Genomic DNA, 23,800 nt, shown 5'->3' with positions numbered 1-23,800 from the left:
CAAATTAAATGCTTAAATGTAGACATTTAAAAATACTTCATCTATAAAAAATAAAAAAAATTAAAACCTGAAATATTTCTAGGTAAGAGACTGAAAGTATGTGAAATACTGAAAAGAACTACTTCAGTATAACTTAAAAACTTTTTTTTTTTTTTTTTTTTTTAATGACATGTCAGAATGGAAACATTTTTACAGACAATTGATTTGGATGAAAACACATTTTCTAACAGCACAATATTCCATTGAAAAAATTTCCAATTGCATTTTCCAGTGACCAATTTTTTAAATGACATTTTCCAAAGAACAATCCACATCTAAAAATTTTTCAGCCAGCTCTTGTGAGCTCTTAAATGAAATAAGTAGTTTTCCAATAATATATTATGAAAGGCTGTTAGTATTTGATGCTTTAGAACTTTTTCTGGAAAAAAAAAAAAAAAAAAAAAAGTAGCATACTGAATACTGGACAATTACCCTAATTTTCTGATAATTCCCTGTTTAGCTTAACATACAGATTGTGGAGAAATGTTCACAGACTTCAATTAGAAACCTTGAGTGGTATGTTTTTAACTGGATTAATGTAAATGTTGCTTACCTCAGACAGACAAATGCAACTGGTATCCAGACATGTCTCTGTCAGATGGCTTGATCTGATCTCTGATGTCCAGCCATGGCAGCCAGCTCGAACGTGGGTCTGCAGCTTGATTTTATTAGACTCGGATAATTTTTCTGAATTACAGCGGTACCTGCATGTCCAGTTGTTGATTGCAAATCTTCTACCAAGTGCTGTCTAACAATACAAAAACACCCAAAGAAAATCCAACTGAAAACTTGTCAAATCCTTACACTTCCAGGAGATCCAGCTGAGAGCCTGTTTTGGACTCAGTTTTGACACTGCTTACAACACACATTTACAATATTTCCAGTTTTGATTGCTTCCAGATTTTCAACAAAATGATCACTATTGATCCTTGACAAATAAGCTGACTATGCATGGGTGGGCATTTATGGGTGGCCATTTATGGGTGGGCATCAGAAGCTCCAGGTTGTCTATACTACATGTGTATGTGAGGAGGGAAGTGGTTGGTAGATTAAAGTCATACCTCCTAAGTAAGACTTAGCAGAATCAAGAATACTGAGAAAATCTACAGCCCAAGTCCAAAGTTTGCACTTCAGACCTGCCAGTTCAGGACTTGGAATTCACACTGACTCCAGTACTCTGCCATTTAGGGAAATTCATGGCCTCTTTTCAAGCCTGTAGTTTTGAATATATTTCAAATGACACAGAGGTTAATTTCTTCCAGTTTAGATGGACAGCATTTGGAACTACATCAGAAGCACTTCTTCAGCTAGTGTAAATGATAATGGCCCTTACTGCTCTGCTGCACTTCTGGGAATGTGCTCCAGTTACAGATTTGCTTTTTGAGTTCACATCCAGAAGTCAAGGGGGAATATAGTTTCCAGTCCTTCTCCAGTCAGTCAAAGAGAGATGGGGATTATGAATGTCACAGCACATAGCTCTGCCAGTGAACTTCACTTAAGAGTCTTGTTGCCTTGCGTCAAATGAGTAGACAATCTCAATGCCTTACAGCATCTGCAGGGCTGGGAATTTACAGGAGATTCACTCAGATATTGAGAAGAATGTGTTCTGTGTATTTACTCCTCTAGTTTCACAGAAATAATTAGGTCTGTTATTGTTCCCTGCCTCCATCTCTAGTCCCACCTTTTCCATAAGGTGGGCTTAGCTGTCCTAAAATACAGGTCAAAAAGCTAAATGCTAAAAGCCAGGCAAATTTTCTAGTTTTCTTCTATAGTCCATGGAAAGAAACAGACAGTTCAGAGGGCAATTTATCTCATCCTAAGATAGCCATCTACAGTAAGTTAGACAAATAGCTCTTGGGAGGTGTATCTCCATTCACTGTGAAAGGAACCTCCTTCAGACTTTGGCATCCACCTTCTCCATGTCTGAAGTTAAGTGAGATAAATCACATCCACAGCTGTTGTTTGTGTAAAGAGGGCTCAGAACTAAGGCAGTGGGAAGAGAAGACCACTGCAGGAGCAGCCATGAGAGATGGAGATCCTTCAGCCCCTCCTTTCAGCTCCCTGTCTGTCCCAGCCGCCCCACCAGCTGTTCCTGATCCCTGTAGCAGGGACACGGGGTGAGCTCTGTCCTGTAGGCAGGCAGCTGGCTGCTCCTGCAGGCTCTGAAGCTGACCTGGCTGAACTTTTTGCTGAAGCAGCCCAGGAATGTTATCGCAGTCCCACCCCTTGCTCAGCTGTGGACTCAAAACTGTCACGGTAACAAAGCACAGGCAGCTGTCGCACAAGGTTGCATGATCAGGACATTAGGAATGTCTGCAAAAACGCTCCTGGAAGGCTCAGCTTTCCCAGCCGACACTTTGTTTTCTTGTTGAGCTACAGAGGCTCTATGAAGAATCATCCAATTTGTTCTATATATACCCCAATCAGCTGTTATTCTTTGCCCTGGAGGGAGCTGCAAATTGTGGATGCAGCCTGTACTTTGTGAAGAGATTGCAAAATAGGAGTATCCCCTGCTTGCGCAGTCCAAACAGATGGCATTGGGAAGGTAAAAAGCTATTCTCTGAGAAACGCTAGGTATGAGCAGTCTTTCAAACATTAATAATGTGAAAAACACAGCAGCAGAAAGTTAGATGTAAGCTGACATAAATGACTTCTAGAAGACAGCATTAGTTAAAAAAATGATATGCATAAAAGTAAGAGAAGAGAAGAAAAGCACAGTCATGTAAAGCTAACATGAACTGACCTAGTCCACCTGGGAGACACCCCCAACATCAGAAGCTCGCTGCCAGGACAGTGCAGCAGTTAATGTAGTGAGGGCAACCAGGCCAGGTGTTTTGCCTGGATTCCTTGTCTTTTTATTGCAAGCTGCTGCATGCTGGCCTGAGCTACCAAGACAGGGGACACGGGATGAACAAAGAAGCAGAGATAAGTTGTTTGTTATCAAAGGCATCTTAAAAGGGAGGGATATTGCAGGGAATGAAAGATCTAAGGATAATGAGATGTACACCTCTTCATCCGTAGGTCAGATTTTATTGCATTTCAGATCAGCAACTGTGCAAGTCATAATTATCTGATCAGTTTTATTGAATCAATTTGGCAGTCTCAATGCAGTGTCTGATGTATAGAGGAAACATTTTAAAAGCCCTAAGAGGTTTAGGAGTCCTAGTCCCACTCATTTTTGGTGGAACTTAAACTCTCTGAGGAGTCGAGTGCTTTTGAAAATGGGATGTGGTCTTCTAAGTCATGTACACACTTTTGAAAATGTTATACTAGCTGGCCACAGCTCAGTGTGACACTCACTGGTCTCCTTGCTGTCAGTCATGGCAGAGAGGTCAAGGACTGAGTGGCTCACAGCGATTACTGGCTTATGAAATTCTCCTTTTCCTCTTCTCAGAACAGTCCCTCCTGTTGAGAGCAGGCATGTTGGCAGGCAATGACATTGTACAAAAATACAGATTTCAGTGGAGAAACAGAGAACCTTGCTGCCTAGAGAAGGCACAACAGAATTCTCCACAAGTAAAAAATGGTAAAAATTGAGAGACATACAAATTAATACAATACAGAGGCAGGGGAAAAATAAATGAAACATTGGCAGATCTGGAAAGATTTGATATGCCACTGGGACTGTGGAGTCTTTTCATTTTTTTTTTTTTTTTTTTCTGTAAGTGCCAAGACTAGAAGAAAACCCACAAAACAGGACTGGCTTTAAAGAGGACGTGAAAATTGTCATTTTAATTAATGCCAGGAATTACAGCTATTCTCTTCCCTTCTGATTGAAATGTTCAAGGAAAAACAGGGCTACAGAGCTGCCTCGGCCACCAGCGGTAGTGTTTCTGTTGCTACCAAACTGCTTCCTTATTGGAGTATTTTTGGAACCTCACCTCAGGATGGGTGCAGGACACGTCTCAATTCCATATCCTTTAGTCCAATCTTCATGCTTTATTTCTCTTAGATTTCAGTTATCTGGTCTCATCAGAAGTGTTTGATGGGCCAAATGTGAACCGCATCTTTACAGAATAAATTACCCTAAGCTCCCTTGCAAGATCTTTGTCCTTCTGACTTGTTAAACAGCTGCTGTCCATTAAGAGATGCTGGTTGGTCAGAAGTTGTGGTGGTGGCTGTGGTCTGATCCACACCCTAGATCCCCAGCATCTGAGACGTTGGCTGTTCAGCACAGCTCCAGTTCCATTCCATACACTCATTCTGCCAGTAGCAAGTCCCCAGCCAGCAAGGGTGAAACAGAAGAGAGCACTGGGCACTGAATCAGAGAATTCTGCGAGGCCCTGCTCCACCTGGGTATGTCCTTTTGTCATCAAAGAGCTTCATTTTGCATATTGTTTTTTATAGCTGATCTTCATCTACCCAGATGGTTTTACGCTGCTCTTCTCCGATCTTGTCTTTTATTACCCGGATAAGATCCTCAATACTGCTCCATGCATCTGCCTCTACAGAGGCATAAAGGCATGGCAGTGCCTCCAGTTCTTTCTCTTTCAGACGGCACATACGTAAAAACTCATCTTCGGTCTCTGGCTTTGGCAGTAGTTTCCTGTACCAAATGAGCAGACCAAAAATAAATGTCTTGCACTCTAAGTGAATCCCCTATTACCAGCTGCCCTATCAAGAATTTATTTTCTACTGATTATATAAAAGCAATAAAAGCAGTGGAGAATACAGCTACTCCAGGTCTCTCCCTCCTATTCCCTCCTCCCCTCCCCCTCCCCACCCTCCATCCTGCCCCCAAGAAAAAATACTTGCTATGGGGAAATAATTTAAGAGGGCTGAATGTAGGGAGAGTGCAAGTGTTTGTGAACTTTCCTCTTACAGCTAGTTTTAACTTAAGAGATGCTGTGGGAGTGCTAAGCATGGAGAAAAAGACATATTCTTCAGTCTTATCCTCCCACAATGATCATTGCTATCAGGGACAGTGAAAGAATGTAAAATTTGGGGAATTCCTTCTTTTTCCTGGTCAGTATTTCAGGAAGAAGACTTGGTAGGAAACAATGCACACACAGACACCAGATGAAGAAAGAAGAGGACTTGCATTTCTCTCAGTGATAACATTATTGGACTTGAGAATTACTCACTGAATAAGACAGAATATCAAATATGCAAAAGGTTTGATATTTTACCTGAACCTCTTGATGTTTTTCTCTGAGACTCTGATAAAGAGAACAATAGGATATATCTTGGCTTTGATTAAATCCTTTGTGCAGCTTATTCCAGCTTCCAGTAGACAATGCTTATTCTAAAAACAAAGTCATAACAGCGTTACAAAGGAACATTCACTACTGTAGAATCTTGAGATAAAGGTATCCATACCTTATGGGGTCAGCTGAAAAGCTCTCCATTTACCATTGTACAGATTTAAAACCTTTTAATCAAATATACATTTAAAGTCCCAACTCCTCCTACTGGTTTACAACTAGCCAGTCAAATAAAAGTGAAGCTTAATAGCTTTCTGAAAAGGTTTAAAATAGAAATTGATTGATCTAAAATTGAAGCGTGTGATAAAAGTTTTACATATACACACAAACACACACATGGTCTTTGTTCAGAGAACACCTACTGCAACTAGTTGTATGAGGAAAAACATCACTTTAATTCTCCTTTTTTTCCATGCTGTGCATCAAATCTACTGTACTTGATATGAGATCTCTGTCTTTGACATCGTTATCTTTGTACTGTACACCCCTGTGTCTGTGTTTCAGGCTATCCTTTCTTTTGTCTCGGTCCTTGTATCTCTTACTCTCTCGCGCATTCATATATACTTACAATACAAAAAGGATCTGAATAAGGGATGAAGCACAGAAAATGAAAGGATATTTTGCTGCATCAATGTGGGTCATCACAGGGAATGAGTGAGAATATAAAAGGATATAGCTGAGGATGAAAAGGAAAAGGAAAAGCAGGAGCACAAATAAAAGCCATGTGAGAGAATAAATACAAAACTAAGATTTAAGGTGGGCAAGAAAAAGAACATGCAACTATAAATTTGTCAATCTCTCATTCAAGAAGAAACACACAGTGCAGACATTCACAGACAGCCTATGCAATGGATACAGAGTACTCTCAGCACCTTTGCGGTGACAGCCTCAATATTGGCAGGTACAATACATTCGTATGTGTTCAGATTCTTTTCTCTGCTGAAGATGATAGTCTCCATCTTTTGCTTCCTTAAGAACTCTTCCTTTGTTACAATATCTGGTAGGAGAAGTGGACGAGGACAAAAATCATGATTACAACAGCAGAACACCTAACAACTGTCCAATAGTACTTCACCTAGAATGTCATGATGGTTCAGGGAAAGAAGATGAACAATGAATTGTCTTAACAGCTGCCTCATTTCTTCCATTAAATTCAATTAAAGCTTAATCTGATCACAGCTGAGCACCTCAGCTATATCTTGCACCAATGAGTCCTCGGGCAATTACCACAACACTATGAAGGCATTAAATTAAAACAGTAAATACAATTCCAGCACCTCATGTTACAGAAAGATGCTGAGAAATGCTAAAAAAAAAAGAAGGTCGCTTCAGTACAGGATCCTAAAACATGGATTTAGTGTTCCAACATTTGTGTTTAAAGTTTCAAAAATTTTTGGCTTAGGTTGCAATGTGTGATACTGGTCCCCTTGTGAATTGCAGCTCTACATCAAAGCTTTTGTTTTATATTGCAAGACGGGATATTTATTATGATACTTAACTTTTCAGTTTCTCTGTCTGGATAACTGTAAGACTGTACTATGTGGTGGGTATTCAATATTAGTGTAAAAATGAAACGTCAGCTGTGTTTAATGCTGCGTTGTATACAATCCTGCCCTACAGCAATCACAGCACTGCATATTGCTTTAATAGTAAATACTTAGAATGGAAGAAAATCAGTCTTTCAAGCAGATCAAATGCACAATCTTCACAGCCTTGGACGAGATAGAAACATAAAATCGCTCTAGGGAAGATATTCCTCATAATAGCAAATACTAGAAACAAATTAATCAAAATTTCACATTGCCTAGATATGCAGTATGCAAACAGTATGCAAACAGAAAGAGCACTCACAGCATTTCAGTCTCTGAGGGGCATCCTAGCAACCACACAGCATACACATGGATAATATTCACAGACACAGAATCTCATAACTGTGTGCATTGGCTGTCTCAAAAACATTCAAATATCTCAGTCTCAAAAAATAAGATTTGTAGTTATACACCACTCTGATGTGACTTAAAAACCTCAAGCAACTTTGAACAGTGCATGCCCTTGTGTATATGCACGTATGTGTACACTCATATTTCCAACACTGTGGGCTGGCAGTCTTTATCCCATTACCTGGCTTGCATATGTTGAATTCCAGGGCACCTCCAGAGTTCAGAAGCTTCTGTACCAAGGTCTTGGCAAGCATGGTGGGGGTGAAAAGAACGGGGCGCCTGCGCTCACAGTGGATGGGTCTCACCAAGCTATATGGGATCAGACTGAGCCTCTTATTGATTTCACTTTCAGAATCCAAATCTGAGTAGAAAACAAGATATTTATAATGGCATTTCCTCACCATCAGTATTTGGAGAAAAAAGAGGAGAAACTTGTGAACCAGAAATGACATGGTTATTCATACTGGTTCTCCTTTCTCTTATGCCAAGGTTATCTTTACTATATATCCAGTAGTATAATGTCCAATCTAACACTAAATAATTCTAGTGCCTTTTGCTTTCACAAAATTATTTCATGGTTTAATAGGAGACTTGCTAGGAGAATCTTTCTGCTAATAAGTTAATTGCTTTAGACAAAGAGCAAGAGAGAACCTGGGAAGAACTGCCAACGAAACAGGAAGTTTCAGTGTTGTAAGCTTGCTCATGAAGGCTTGGTTCCCCAAACACTTTTAGTAAAATCTGTCTTTTGGTAACAAACACTGTCTAATTTTTGCACAGAGTAGAACAGAGAAGCTAGTAATAGGGAAGTCCTATAACATTTTTAACAGCCATGCAGTTACGCAGTAGGCCTTCATATCAGCACCACATGTATAAAAGCTATCATTATTTTATATCCATACCTTCCAGTTTATCGGGTGAGAGTTTCTTTGCTTCAGATGAGGTCCGTGCCAGACCAGAGGGCCAGCCAGTGACGATACGGACTCGCTCATTGCTATTCATGCGCTTATATTTGTTTTCAGACCTGCTGACAAACTGAAAAGGTGAACAAAGAGATTTGACCCTCATTTCTTATGTTCTTTATTCTCCTATGCATTCATCAGTCCACGCTTGTTATCTGTGAGATCTGAATTACCTATGTCTGTCAAAGACAAAACTCCATGAATCTGCAGGCTAAATTCTAAGTCTCTTTAAATATCATAGATCTGATTCACAGCCTTTGCTAATGCCCTTTGGGATTTCTTATTTTCTCCTCTGCTCTTAAGTGGCATGCTTTTCTTTTCCTCGGCAGAGCTTGCTGCTATCATGAGTCAAAGCACTGATGTATCCACAGCAGATTAACACACACACACTTAATATCTGCACAACAGCATTGCAGATCGTACCCACAGCTCTGCCCCTTCTTTTTTGTACCACAGAGAAGTCCTTACGCAACCTCTATACCTGAGACAGAGTTTCTGGGGAGATTAGGATAGCCTGAGAATATCTGTTATTTAGATCTACTATTTCAGACATGCCACTGAGAGTTTAAACTTTATTACCTGTAATATTTGGCCCAAAAGAAAGCTTGCTCTAGACAGGCGAGGGCTGGCTTTTGGGTCATTTGGTGGTGCAGGCTCCTCTGGCTGCAATGTATTCTAGTGAAAAAAAATACGTATATATTTTTAATCATAGCATCAGAGAAACAGAACAAGCAGAAGCATATATTTTGTATTTCCAATAAAAGGGATAGTGACTGATTTATATCTATCCCAAATACAATGTTCTAAGCAAGCTATAGCACTTTGGTTACTGCTCTTCCACATTCCTTTCTTCACAGGAGATTGCATTCCACAGTTTATGATGGAGGTAATTTCTGTATCAAGAAATAGCATGCAAAGCTTTTGCTCTCACTGGCATCTCTGCTGGTGCTCTCCATCCCTTTGATGAGTGAGGACTGGAGTACAGGATGAATGCATAGCACAACCTTGACTGAAATCAAATAACATGGCTCCAGTGTCTCTGCAAATGTTAGAAGTGTGCATGTCTCCTAAGCTCTATTAGAAGTTCTAGAAAAAAACTCTGGTAAGTAATACATTGGGAAGTTAGTTTTTCATTGTGTAAAGATGGAATTCTTGGGACTAAAGAAAGAAAAAGAAAAGTTCTTTCACTGACGGAAAAGAAGAAATTGGCAGGGCTGTTGTGTGTGAAGACCTGACAATCCCACTTCTCTCCATAGCATGTAGGTCGGGAGACAGACGTTTTTCTAATGTGGGACAATGACAGCTCTTTGGATTAGACAATTGTTCACAGTAGGAAATAAATAATTCCGATTATTAACTCCAAGGACACAGCTTCTTCCTCATGTGGATGTGATGTTGTGTTAGAGGCTTATGGGAAGAGAAGAATGAAAGGGATTAACTATGACGCAGAACAGATACTATACTTTTGAAGTGTACTACCTCATAGCAGGAAGGGTTAATAGTGCACTGGAGCTAGGTACATTGCCAGAGACAATATTATTTCAAGCAAACGTAGGTCACCCATTACCTGGGACAATAAAAGCTACACAGAGTGTAAATAAGAATTCCCACAAAATTAACATGATGAACAACAACTAGCTGTGGAGTAATGGATTTTAAAAAGACCTTGTTTGTAGGTCCTTACCCGGAGTGCCCGAAGGGTATTATATGAGCTTTCTGTCTCATCTCTGCTTCCTCTGTGCATCAACCGCTGCAGCTTCACCAGAAGAAGTTGCTGGGCTCTGAAAGAAAGGATGGAATCTCATAGATCAAGAAACCTTTGAAACCCCTCAGAAAAAAGGCTGAACTGCAATGGGTCTATGCTGACAGAAAAGATTAAATAGAAATAGCAGTGAGGACTGAATAAATGACATAGTAAATACAGGAATAAAATAATGAGCAGGACTGCAGTGTAGTTAAGGATTAAAGAATCTCCATGATATATTTTCTTATGCTTCTTTTTGAGAAACCCACATTATTCTTTTGGGTGAGATGTGCAGACTCCTTTCTCAAGTTTTACAGCTCATATTACAGTTTAACACCACCTGGTCTTTTCCCCAAAATGAAGACATACACATCTTTCCTACAGCAGCTATTAATTTTCCTATTTACAGAACCACTGCTCTCAGTCATGGTCACTCTGCATTACACTCACCTGCTATAGCTGGGGATGGTCCCTGTTTCCAGATCCCTGTCTGTGAAAGGATCAACTCTGGCACACAGCCACTCGTACTTTCCCTGGTACATGGTGTCAAGAATATGAACAATCTCATCACATTTCACTGACAGGGAACAGCAGTCCAGCTGGCTGGAGATGTTCAGATTCAAGCGGATATGAAACGAGTCCCCTGATGTGATAAGCCCTTCTTCCAGTTCTGACAACAGCTTTCGGTAACCTGCAGCAATGAGGAAAGGAGCAAAGCATGATAAGCCGCTGGTCAAAACCTCAGCACTGCTGCATTCCAGGGCATCCTCTGAGGGACACAGCACAAACTTCGGAGGCTCCTCTGGAGAGGGTTTGTCCTTCTACAGTGCTAGCTGCACCAGTTACAGCAAGGTTATGGGTCTGCACCTTAAAGACACCAACAAGGCATTAGTTCAGAAGCAGGTCATGCTGCTGGTATCAGAATCTGTGAGAATACTCCCATTGTCTTGATACCTAGAACAGATAACCCTATTTTCAGTGCTCCAAACATGACCTGTAAAACAGAGAACTTCTCAGCAAAGATGCAAACATAGCTGTAACTCTATACTGTAAGTACAGCTTGAGTTCTGCCACCAATTTTAATGACAAGCTATTCCCCTCATTATTAGCTCTAACTGGCACTCCCACAAACTATAACATGCTTTATCTACCATTAAGCGGTGCTCAAAAATTTGCAATATTCTTTCCTACCTTTGAAAACATCAAAGAAAAGCAAAGACATCACTTCCTTTGTGATTTATTCAGCTGAAATTCTCTAACCAGAATAAATAAAACCTGAAAATTCATACATACGGGTAAAAAATGGATTTGGGAATGTAATTTTTGATCCACAACGCCAAAGTATCATCACAAGCCTTGAACACTAAAATCAAATTCTATCCATCACACACAAACTCCAGATGTTAAGGAAAAGATAAAACCACAAAGGTAATAAACAGGGCAACTCCATCAGGTAAAATGCTAAATGGTCTTCGGCTGTATAAAAGATGATTCAGGTCACCACACTGTATTACAGAAAACAGTACATAAAAATAAGTTTCTGTTTTGTGAGTCATGTAGTTATTGGCCCACCATGTAAATTCTTCAGAGTCCTGTAGTGACTAGCATATGTTTTTTGTTTGTTTATTTGTATTCACTTCATAGCTAAAATCTGGAGCAGTTACACAGAATAACTAATACGGGTGGACATGCTTCAGATTTATACCAATATAAAATATATTCTGGTTCTGTTATTCTTATCTGCGCTAGTCAGTACAATAGACCTGGAGCTATTAGAGATGAGAAATACTTTTGGTCTTACCTTCATGATTTGATTTATACTGGAGTGTTACTGGACCACTGCATCTCTGAATTGTCCAGTGAACTTCTTCCTTTGTGCAAGTATCCAAGGGAACACTCTGATTTTCCCCTTTGATGCAGCCTTCCAACTAGATATGAAAGAAATATTACTATCCACTGCAGGTTCAATCTCTGAGTCCATTACACCAGTTTTTTAAGCGGCATAATCTTCTCATTAATCAATCCAGATACTTTGCTATCAAGATACAGATTATGTTCTAATTACCTAGTTTCTTTTCTCTCAAATTAGAAATGTTAGCAGTCATGGATTCATGCTGCAGCTCTTTGATAAACCCAGTAGTAAGTAGTGCAAGAATATCAGTTTTTTGTTGTTGTTGTTGTTTGCTTGTTTGTTTGTTTGTTTCCCTTGGAGGTATTTTAATGGGAAAAAAAGTTTGGGATCATTGGCAATTGAGGGAAAACTCTAAGCAATGAGAAACTTAGCAGAAGCATCACTGAAGTGCTTACATGATGCTGGGTACAGCTACACAGCTGTGGAGCCATTCTTCCTGTTCATATTGCAGCTGTATACAATTCTGTCTCATTGCAGGTCCAGTGCCAGGATAGACCACTCTAAATAATGGTTTAGGAGTCATCACGCTGAGCTAAGTAGCATGAACTTCCTTTCAGGCAACTACTGGGAAGCTGAGAGCAACTCCCACTCTACTCTTTTTCAGAAGGGCAGAGCATTTAGGAAAGTGTCAGTTACTCTAATCTCTTCCATACAGAAGTAGTGTAAAGTGCAAAGGCGTGTGTGTCTCTGTGTTGGATGACCATAAATACTATTCTCCCATAATTTCATAGTCAATATCAGATTTTTTTCTGCAAAATAATTGTATGGTTTGCCATTAACACAAGGTGAAAGAAGACACAAAGGAAAGTATTGTGATAAGCATGAATACATGCAGGTGCACGGACATCTAATGCTATGTGTAGATTATTTTATGCTTACCAGTAGGAGTTGGTGTCCTTCCCGAAGACCTGCTTTCTCTGCCAGTGATTCTGTCTTGACAGAGCTAATAAAGCTCCCTTTATCATTACCTCCAACAAGAGTAATTTCTGAATTGAGACTGTCTCCATTCAGTGTTATGCGCTGGATGGTATGGCAGGAGTTTCTGATGCGGCCAACAGAGGTGACAGAGGGACGAAAAGGTCTGTGTTTGTGAAAGGAAGCAACAGTTACACCATTATCTCATCTTTTAACTATCAATCCAGAGTTAAATGCATGCACAATAAATGAGAGACATATAAATAAACTTTTAATGTTATCAAGTACTAGAATCTAAGGACTCTAAAATAAATTCTTCTTGCCTAAGTTCTAGAGAAGATCAACTGGATAGCTTCAAGTACTCAGATGTATAATGGCAACCTCACCTAGCAACCTGTGGTAGAAAGATAACAAGAACATAGGGATAAATTTAAATCTCCAGAACATTTTGCCTGCCTTGAGGTTTTTGAAATTTTAAGATGACCTTCAATGGATTACAGGATATGAAAGTGGTTCAAAATGTTATACTGCTGTCAACATAAAGAAGTAAAGACTTAGCACAATACCACGAGATCTTTGTGTCAAGTGACAACTTGTGACATGATATTCCTGTCAATATATATCTTCAGTAACTAAAATATAAAGGGGGGTCTCTTGTCTATGATAGGTAAACCGGCATGTCAAATACCTTTCCAGAGAGAATTTTCTAAATATGGAGTTGACATGCTCAAGCTCATAGGCATCCAGGCCTTCTGACTGATGAGAGGAAGAGGAAGAGTGAACTGAAGGAGCTCCATGTGAGTGTCTGTCATGACTGTCATCTGAAAAGGGTAACAAAAATGAAAATGAGTCTTAGAGTGACAGAAATGGAAAAGGTGAAAATGGAAGTTTGATCCTAGCCAAAACTGAATGAGGAAATTCCTGATAAGAGGCATGATTCGTCTCTACAGACCATGGCAAGGAATTCCAGTCTTTCTTACTAGACCTACCCGCTTGCTCTTACAGATCCATTCAGGTTGGAAGGGATCTCTGGAGACTGCCTAATCAACCCTCCTGCTCATAGAAGGGTTAAATAGAGGAGAACGCTCAGGACTTGGTCCAGCTGAGGTTTGCATATCTCCAGACATGGAGACTCCTCAACCTCTACAGATGAACACATTCCAGTGCATGACTGACATGACTGATCTTGCAGTAAAAAAGTTTTTTTTTTTTTTTTTTTTTTTTTTTTTAATAAGTGTTTATGCTTCACTTTGTACCCATTGCTTCTTGTCCTCTCACTGGATACAGGTATACTATTCTCAGTGCTGTCTTTATATTTTCCCCTCTCAGTCTGATGCTTTCCTTATTTTAAGGTTTGTTTTCTTTTTATGATGATCTGACTTGATTTTTTTTTCCAGACTATGTGTCCCATCTCATCTAGTATGAGTTGATAATTTGACAGTACCTGTAGTAGGTAAACTCATCACATCTCACAGTTAAACTATATGATATCCTCTTTCTTACCATCTAGCTCCAAAGCATCAAATCCAAAGCTGTCATTGTCCTCTTCAACCAGACTGGAATTAAAAACAAAGGTAAGATAACAGAAGAGAGAGAGAAAAAGATGTTCACTTTCCCACTTTCAGCAGATTTCATTAAGTTCTGAAGGAGGAACCTTTTCAGTGACAAAGAAAAATGTTGGAGGTGTTAAATAAGGCAACAGCACAGCTGAAAAAAAAAATAAATAATAATGACATGTTTAAGAGCAATTTACCTGCTTGTTTTAAAGTACTTGAAGGATTTTATAACAGCTTAATGGCACCTCACATGCTTACTCAGATGCCTACAGTAACAGATCGGCAAGGTGTACCAAGCATTTGCACAGAAACTCATGCCGCAGCTCTGGCCCCAGCCTAGCTCCCACTAACACTACTTAGATAAAACCTTTGCTTTTAAGGGTGACTGGAATGGTTGGTCTTATAACTAAACAGGAAAAATGCACCAAAATTTTGCTCTTAAGGGGATATTGGTGATGTCCAGCCAAGTGATCTGTCTGCTTCACCAGAAGGACTTCATTAAAGTGTATGTCCTTCGGTTGCAAAACTGTCTAAATTAACAGCTTGTTGTTTTTCCCATTCAGAATGATTTGTAGATCTCCTGTGGAGCTGATAATCCTCATAGCTGGCTTCAGGTAAAGGGTGAATTTCTTCAGTCAGTATGGGGAGAATCAGCTATTTTTACACTATGTATAAGCAAGGAAATAATATACCATTTCTTACATATTGAACTATAATCTCACCCTTTTCGCGCAAATCAAGATCAGATGAACTGTGAAAGCCACAACCTGGCATGTGAATGGCAATTATTTTGGATTATGTTCACAAACAAATTTAAAAGAGACCTTTGCAGGCTGATTATAAAGTTATAAACTACAGTGAAATTTTGGGCATACTCAAGATACTTAACTGTAGTGCTTACTAGCTTAACAAAATAATGTCACACTTGGACCTTGCTAAGCCAGAGTACTGGTATTTCTGATACAAACACCAATACTGTTGACACCAACACCAAAACACTATTTCTTAGTATTGCCTTGCTATAAAGCTTTCAGAGAAGGGGTCAGTGCCATTCAGATGTCTGAGGCAGACAAGATTAGGGATGAATGGCTGCAGCCCAAAGACATTTAGGAAGTTACCCTGACTTCCTAACAGAAACTCTCCAGCTAGAGACACACAAGAGGACATTTAAGGCCCTTTTTACTTCCTTCTTGTGCCAGCAGGTTTTGGACATACTTTACCAGCTACCTACCTGCAATGAGGGGCATCTTCTTTGCAGCGTCGGACGATTGAGTCATTTCCTGGAGGCTCAGGAGTGGTAGACATGATACTGTCATTGCGATTTCTCAGGGTTTGCTTTTAAAAAACATCAACAAAAGAAAGAATGTCTGTATGAAACATGGCATCATTTTTAATTTACAGAAGCATTAGCCTGTTAGCTTGCCAGTAGTATTCTGCACTGAGAAACATATCCAACAGTAAGAAAAAAATATTACAGACTCACGTTCATATGTTCCGGCATTGTAGCTATATGTTCAGATTGTATCATGGCAAAATACCTTTTTCTGTGAGTGGATTTACTGAAGAATTTTAACTTTACCCTTGATATGTAGAATATATGTTGCACAGCTGACATACAGGATGAAGAGGATGAGAAGTAGAATGTAGATACATATATACATGTATTTCTAGACATACACATAGTAGGAATGAGGAAGAAAAATACAGATCTCTATAGATTCAATTATTAATCTAGTACACTGGTTTGGAGTCTAAACTTTAAATTGTACTGCAGGGAAAATAGTGTAAGTCATCGAAGTATCCAACAGATATTCCAAAGAATATTCCTAAAACAACTAAGCTCATTATGAGTGGCAGGGAGTTCTTCCCTGGCTATTCTTGGGTATAATTTTAATTTCCTGGGGGCAGCATTTTTCACAGTGTTCTAGAAAGATGTTTTGTTCTTTGTTATTAACACTCTGCAAGAGCACTCTCTCTGTCTGCTTGTCCTGCTGTGTCAGTGCTCACATATGTATAATGGAATATCTACCTTGAGAGATTATGGGGATACAGCAAGCAGGGAAGAAATGGTTTGGCTATGGCACGGAGAAACTTCCAGCTGTGATCTGCACCCCTTTTCTCACTCACTGTTACTTACAGACAGAAGAAGCATTAGAGAAATAAATAAAAAAAAAAAAAGAAAAAAAAAAAAGAAAAGTATAACCTGAAAATTTTCTTACATTACAAAGCAGCTTTCAAAGAGAATCTCATCTTTCTAACAGCAAATGTGAAATGGTATAGGGAGACAGTGGTGAGAGGTCATAAATACCTCTAAAATAATTGTCAATAAACATAGAGCAGTTCTGTAATTTTGGAAAAGGCTAATAACATGGTTCTAACAAAATGCTGGTAAAAGGATTAAGAGAGCTTCTGACAAAGGTCTTGAATTTGATCACAGCTGGGATGCTAGCAAAGTGATAACACTGCGTTGCAGAAGCTCTGAGCCACATTAGGAGAGAAGGTTGCAGACAGGCAAGGGGCATCTGAAGGCTCCTTACAATTTTGCTGACTTCACAGCTGCTGATGGAGTTACCGATGGAAACAGAATTAGAGGAACTAGTGTCTGTGCGGCCATTGCTGGCATCAGCCCCATCTTCATCCTGTGCTCTGACTGCTGTGCTTACAGATGACAGAGAAAAATACAGACAGCAAAGAAAATGATGTTAGATCACTTTCAATACAGAATCTTTCACAGATTTGCAACAACACTTAAGATTATCTTTCCATTTCAGTTTATCATGTTTGCCCTTCCTGTACTGGACAGAGGCTGCAGGAGGCACTTGGCAGCACTGGCACCCTTTCCTGCCCCAGGACAGAAATGCACACCATGCCGAACAGCCTCCTGCCAACCATTTCTCTCAATAATTTCCTGTACTTTTTTTTGTTAGCTATATTAATACTAAATACCAGATTAGAGAAGGATTGTTTTATTCCTTTGTGTTTTAACTTCATCATCTGGATCTGATAATCTGCAGAAAGGTTGACTCACTGAATTACTTTTCTTTTTTTTTTTCAACCAAAAATTTACAGCTGGGACCAAGAAGTCTGAGATCCCTCAGCAGCCCCAGGTAGCACAGCGTGAATGTCTCTGTGGACTCCCTCTCTTCTCCAGCACCTCTAATTCAAACTAACTTTGCCATTACCTAATACTAAACATACATATGATGTCTTACAGCTGGGAACCATGTTTACCTTCTTAGTTTGTACAACAGCGACCATGCTGCAGTAGATATAAAATAAAGGAAGTGCTGCTTAAGATCTTTGCTTTGAGAACAGTGTTAGCTAAATAAGAGGAATTAGGAGTATACAGCAACTAATTTGGCAACTTGGCAGCTGGCTGATGGGTGGGTCAACCCTCCCCCACGCCAACCTTTGCAATGCTTTAGATTTAAAAAATAATTTTAAAAAAGTCATTCCTTTTTGCCGAAGGACAAGGAAACTCATTAGATGATCACTAGATTGGGGTCTATACAGCTCAAAGGGTTTTTCCAACAGCCAAAATAGAATAGTATTATCACTTTTATTACAGGTATCACAAAACAGCATTTACTATTTTTATAAGCTAAAAGGAAAATTAAGTAAACTGAAAATTTAATTATTGAATACAATATCGTGTGTTTGTAGAGGTATCTCTGAATGGAAGGGTTGATTGGGTAAAACACTTGACTACTTCAAATTATGACATTATTCACTGTGAGATAAACTCTGTTTTACTGACTTGGACTTTGTTAAGAATGTCCGGAGTTGGAATGTTTCTTAAAATAACTTAAAAGGATGGAATGAATGAGACAAAGCAACAGAAAAGGAGTAAGGACATAGGTGCTCTTTCTGACCTTGAAACTCTGGTGTTGTTTTCATGCTGACAGGGGATTTAGCTCTTGGATTTATCTATAAGAAAGAGGACAAAAATCAGAACAAATGCAGGATATTTGCCACATACTGTAAAAAAGAGATTCCCCCCCCCACCCCCCCTTCACTGTTGTGCTGCAATATGTTTGTCCTCATTTAAACAACAGGACACCAAACTTTGAAGATATTTAGGTATCTAAATGCCACTGCCATGAATGGGATTTATCTACCTAACTACTTTTAAAATCCGGCCTAAAATGTATTCCAATTTCCAGATTCTGCTGAAGGAACAAAGTAAGAAAGAAAAAAAAAGTTAAGTGGGTGCCTTGGGACTGGTTTCAGGCAGCTGTTAATACAACAGGCATCCTTTTGGAGCATGAAATTTAAAAAATGCAGCTCTATTGCCATAAGTAATAATGACAGTAAAAGCTCAGAAAGGTTATGAAGGGCAGGGAGAATTCAAATGCAGATGAAAGGGAAGAGAAGCTCAAAACCCCAAATGTTAGATTGTATATTTTTTACAATTCATGAACATAGCATCAGATAATAGCAGTGTGAATGCAGCTAGTTGGTGAAATCATGGACCTAACTCATGCTACCCCTTACTTTTAAGTGAGAGGAAATTGCCATAATTTAATTCTAAATTAGACAGTTAATTTGACTCTAGATTGTATCCATTTCTTTGTATTATTTCTACCTATTGATGCGAGCTTTTCCACCAATGCTTCAATTTCCACCTTCAGTTCCTTGTGTGCTAGACTTCAGGCATTATGTCATTTTTTTCACTACTGTTAAGGAGGCAACGAATCAATTTATTGACAATGCTCCAAGAATGTGAATGAACAGCAGAATCGAGGAGAATGTGGAGAAGAGGGACAGAAAATGGTCAATGAAGCTTGATTAAATCTGCTCCTCAAGACACAAATCACCACAGGGTAAAAACTGACAGTATTATACAAATCTGTTCCTATCTTTATAGCACAGCACTCCAGAGGCGTAACCACAACATGTGTCATCAATTTGTTCTAGCAGTGCCCGCACTGTATCATTCCAGCCTGATGTAAAAACATACCTGGATTCCCTTTAGATTCACTCTTCTCTTGAGTCGAGCTTGATCAGGCAAGAAGAATTTGTTGTCTTCTGGAGACTCTTCAGAAGTGGAGGAGTCATCTGCTTCCTGACCATTGGCTTTTGGGCTAGAAGTCCCAAAGGTCTGGGAGATAATGGTAATGGGTAGATTCCTTGGCAAACTCTAAAGATCAGAAGGAAACACTTCTGAGAAGAGTTTGGTATGATTCCTCATGACTCCCCTTTAGAGTAATCGGATAGAATTTTCTGTGACTTGAGTGCTTCAGAAGCTCACGTAGAATGTGGTCCAGTCCCCCCAAAATAATTCAGATTGACATCTGTGGGGATTTTTGTCCACTGGAGCAAATTCCTCAAAAGAATTCACAATTTCTAACCCAGTGCAGAAATTCATTCTTTCTACAATTTTTCCCATCCATTTTAAATCAAGATGTGGAATTCCAGCCTTTGAGAAACTATGTGTGTGATATGGACAACTTGAACCCCATTGTACTGAAAAATTTCTCAGAGCATTGGCATTTAGTAGAAGTGGATTTTTAAGTTAATTAATGGAGGGAATAAATGGAGTCCTCTTCCTTCCATATTAAATTGTTTTACAAGTGAAGTCTTAAAAAAATAACTCACGTTTGTCTTTCTCAACCTTACCTGGTCATGAAAATTATTGTCCTTAGAGAGCCGTCGGAGTTTGCACTCTAGGTTAACAATGCAAGCTTCTTTCCGAACCACTTCAATTCGGAGTTCATCATTTCTCTCCTCCAGCTCTCGAATCTGCTTCCTGTATTTATCTTTTTCAATCAGACAATGTGAATACTGTGTCTGAGCCTCATCACGTGAGCGGAATGCCTGCAGTGGAGAGAAGAAACTTGTTTTGTATCGGGGCAGCAGGTATCTTCTCCTGGTGGTTTTATTTGTAAGGCACTTGGAATGGGGACTTCAGAAATTGTAACAATCCACCAATTAACACAGCAGTGAGGACCAGGACGTGCCACAGTAGTACCATTAAAAATAATGATGATGAGGGTGGTTCATCTCCAGTTCCCTCTGGGTCAGTGGCAAAATACTCCAGAGTGCAAATTGGATGGACACTAATACGAAGCCTGCAGTAGTTGTCAAAATCTTGGTCCTGCCTAGAGCATGCTACTCTGTGGTAACAACACAATATCATCCTGTGCATAACTGCTATAATGCAAATTCCAACAAGCAGGATTTCTTGTAAATGTTCACATAGCCATGGTATTTTGGATCCAATTACCCACAGTTCCCCAAAGTGACACGGAAGAGAAACAGGCTTTTGCTACCAATTTTCCCCACTTTAACTGTTAGATACCTGGTCTCGCTCCTTTTCCACCTCTTCTAGCTGTATCATCACAGTGTTCATACGGTGCTTGTACATCTCACAGTCTTTTCCTAGCGTTGAACATTTTAACTCCAAATCTTCTTTCTCTTCAAGATACTGGAAATGAAAGACCATTAACTACTACTGCTCTAAAAGATCTTTTGGGTACTAGCCTGAAATATCCTCTTTATTTCCATCCTTTCATTTCTCACCTTATCTCTCAAGTCTTCCACATGACGAATCTCCTCTTGGAGATTAAAGATCTTGTTGACCAACTCATGACGATCTTCTAGTGCCTCCTTACGGTCATGTTCCAGAATATCCAATATGGCTTTGTCCGAATCCGGCAAACTCCGCTTGTCAGCCTAAGGAAAGACATTTTTAAGAGACAGGCAAGGGAAAGAGAAAAGAATATTGTAGAGGAAAAAAGAAACAAAGATGGTAACAAACAAGAGGAATATAAAATGAACATGGTATTGCAATGGGAAAGCAGCAGAAGAGATGGACGTTTGTTCATATTTTAAAATACTGACAGAGAAGATGAATAAAGTCTGTCTTGCTATCAGAATAGCCTGATGAAGGAACAGTTTTACTGTTTTATTGTGCTGGCTATAATTTGATCCATTTTGGATGCAGTCACAATTCTTCACTCCAAGCCCTGCATTTAAAATTCTTCTCTATTAATCAGCTCTCATTGAACACAAAATTCACCCTTTGCCAAAGAGCAGGGCCTAAGAAAACATTCAGAGGAATTTTTAAAGCATGCATAGGCTTTAGAAGGCTAAGCTTAGAGAATATTAAACATGCCCGAAGTAGCTTGTACCACAGCTTCATTTTCTACGGTGTCCAGCAATATTTTTTCTTTCAGATTTAAAATTAACAAGATTACCAGAGCAGGTTCCAACAAATAAACTGTCATCCAAAATTAACCATGAATGCAAGATGAAACAGGCACAAAATGCAAGCAAGTAATACGCATATTTATTTTTAAAATACCTAGACTAAGTTGGAGATTTCAGTGATATTTTCGTTACCTAATAAAATAAATATTTCTAAAACAAACTGCCTTTTGTTTATTTATACTTTCACTTAGGAGAATTACAACCCTATTTTTAGACATTTCATGATAATTTGTCTATTTCTTTAGTTGCTATAAGACCATTTCAATCCATATGAGATAGTATGCATGGACCAGAACTCCCACAAACTTCTACACTACATGCTTTTTCAACCTTTGAATTGGATTTGTATTAAAACTAAGAACTGTTAGGCACTGCTAAAGGCTAAAGCCGTGTTCTGAAATGCTTTCTATTGATAATTTTTAAAGTGTCATTTTAAAAGCCTTGCCCAGCGAAGTACTAATCACTTTCACAAATATCCTGATACTGACTATGTTGTTCACAGTGTAATGCAGTGCTAAATTAGCTGCATATCATCCTTGTTCCCAATTGTGTTCCCCAAAAATGGGTTAAGATCCTTGTGCAATTTACAGCAGTGCTCTATGGGGTGTTCTGGAAATCAGTGACCAACCAAGTTCAGAAATCTTTATTATGCTTTGTTTCATCAGGACTTTTTGGCACAGGTGGGACAATAGCATAGAACAGGGTACACGGAGCCAGTGTCAGGAATTTCTAGGCTGGCTATTTGACACAGCTTTGTACTGACATACTGGTAAAAAGAACCACAGCAGGATTAAAACATGGAGTTGAATGCTCATTAATTAAACAGCTGCACTCTGCACCTTGAAAGAGCTGATGTCTCAACAGCTTGATTTATCAGACAACAATATTTTTTGTAGCAGAGACCATACCAGCTTCTCCTATTCATAGTTTCTAGTTTCCCCATTATGGATTCAACCCCCTGTGCCTTACTAAAACATATGGGAGATGTCACCACCAGCTGCTTCTCTTTCCACACTCGCAGCCTTTTTCAGATATTGAGATACTGAAGGGTAGCCACTGTGAAGCAGGCTGTGAGATGTGGGGTATTTGACATTGCATGGGAGGTGAGTGTGGGGATGCCTGGAGGCAAAGAGTGGTCAAAGGCTGCTGATTCCATCATCTGGGTAAGCAGGGAGGATAAGTTGAAGGGTACAGCTTTTTCAGTAGAGTACTCTGCATTTATACCTGAATGATGGACTGTAACTCCTGGATTTTAGTCTTCATCATCTCATTTTCCCGCTCTAGCTCCAGCACCTGTTCCTTTTTGGGTCGGTTTTCAATATCGTTTTTCAGTTTCAGTGACTGGTTCCTCTCCAGTTTGCATTCCTCTTCCACCTTGTTCAAGCGATGTTTCAGCTGGTCAATCTAGAGCAGCCAGTGAGCAGTGAAAAGGAGAAATAGGAAAGGAAAGAAATCATTTCTAGCTCTGGCAGTGACTGTTTTGAAAACACTCTCACTTTCAGGTGAAAACATACTGTCATAGGTGGAAAAACCTTAAACTACGAATGCTAACAAGCATTGTGTATATACGTGTGTGTGGTGAATGTCCAGTATTGAACTTTTGAACTCTCAAGCAGAAGCCTGCTACTTGCTTGCTGTAATTGGTATGGACTGATTGCAAATTTTGATAAATTCAGGACTAATAAAGCATCATGTCGTTGATCCTCTAATAAATAGAGATATAAGACAGAACTACTCTTAGGAAGCTGACCACACATTGTGCTTTTACACATAAACTATTCGGATTGGGAAAAATGGGTAAATGGGTGATTTGAGGTTCTGGATAGAAAAGAGAGGTTCCCAAAATGATGGTTCCCAAAAAAAGAGAAAGAATGGAGCCTGGAAAGAAGAACGTGATGATCTTGGCTGGAGGAAGGACCTGGAAGTGGTGGAGTATCCTGGAGATCAGAGATGCATGGATATGAATTCCAGAGAAAACCTTTAAACCCCGTGTCCTTGGCCAGTAATGCCAGTGACTGGTGACTGCAAGCAGCAGAAACTGACACAAATTTCTGCCCGAGCTTCCTGCACCAGCAGCCACCTCCATGCAGAGTAGGAGCACTAAGCCTGATAAAAGGCAGCACCAAGGGAGGGGAACAAATGATTTTGTGAAAAAGCAAAGTGGCATAAAATATCTAATCTCTTTGGTTCTAAAATAAACCTCAGTATCCATATCCACTGTGGGTAGTTGTTTACTGTCTCACCTGTGACACACACACAAGAATAAATTTTAACGCACTTGAAATAATTCTGTTTTCTAAATGGCCCCAAGATATTTCA

At 39.4% G+C, this 23,800-nt stretch overlaps 1 protein-coding gene across 2 annotated transcripts in view; it reads right to left on the bottom strand.

The window, feature by feature from the left end:
* Window positions 1–3,049: 3,049 nt before the first annotated feature.
* The window catches only part of CARD11 (caspase recruitment domain family member 11), a 44,781-nt gene continuing 24,030 nt past the window's right edge, over window positions 3,050–23,800 (bottom strand). For both annotated transcript variants that reach the window (XM_035339611.1, XM_035339610.1), the window contains exons 5-24: window positions 22,706–22,885; window positions 20,792–20,944; window positions 20,571–20,696; window positions 19,889–20,086; window positions 19,230–19,409; window positions 18,142–18,196; window positions 16,807–16,922; window positions 15,501–15,604; window positions 14,217–14,269; window positions 13,402–13,534; window positions 12,678–12,879; window positions 11,688–11,814; window positions 10,337–10,577; window positions 9,827–9,923; window positions 8,722–8,817; window positions 8,083–8,215; window positions 7,365–7,544; window positions 6,116–6,240; window positions 5,169–5,284; window positions 3,050–4,585 (exon numbers count right to left, since the gene is read on the bottom strand). In XM_035339611.1, coding sequence (XP_035195502.1) covers window positions 4,381–4,585; window positions 5,169–5,284; window positions 6,116–6,240; window positions 7,365–7,544; window positions 8,083–8,215; window positions 8,722–8,817; window positions 9,827–9,923; window positions 10,337–10,577; window positions 11,688–11,814; window positions 12,678–12,879; window positions 13,402–13,534; window positions 14,217–14,269; window positions 15,501–15,604; window positions 16,807–16,922; window positions 18,142–18,196; window positions 19,230–19,409; window positions 19,889–20,086; window positions 20,571–20,696; window positions 20,792–20,944; window positions 22,706–22,885 — 2,820 coding nt within the window. In that variant the 3' untranslated portion in view covers window positions 3,050–4,380. The remainder of the gene's footprint in view (window positions 4,586–5,168; window positions 5,285–6,115; window positions 6,241–7,364; window positions 7,545–8,082; window positions 8,216–8,721; window positions 8,818–9,826; window positions 9,924–10,336; window positions 10,578–11,687; window positions 11,815–12,677; window positions 12,880–13,401; window positions 13,535–14,216; window positions 14,270–15,500; window positions 15,605–16,806; window positions 16,923–18,141; window positions 18,197–19,229; window positions 19,410–19,888; window positions 20,087–20,570; window positions 20,697–20,791; window positions 20,945–22,705; window positions 22,886–23,800) is intronic.

This window comes from Oxyura jamaicensis, chromosome 14 (assembly GCF_011077185.1).
Source record: "Oxyura jamaicensis isolate SHBP4307 breed ruddy duck chromosome 14, BPBGC_Ojam_1.0, whole genome shotgun sequence".
NCBI lineage: Eukaryota > Metazoa > Chordata > Aves > Anseriformes > Anatidae > Oxyura > Oxyura jamaicensis.
This window is presented reverse-complemented; position numbering and strand designations above follow the sequence as displayed.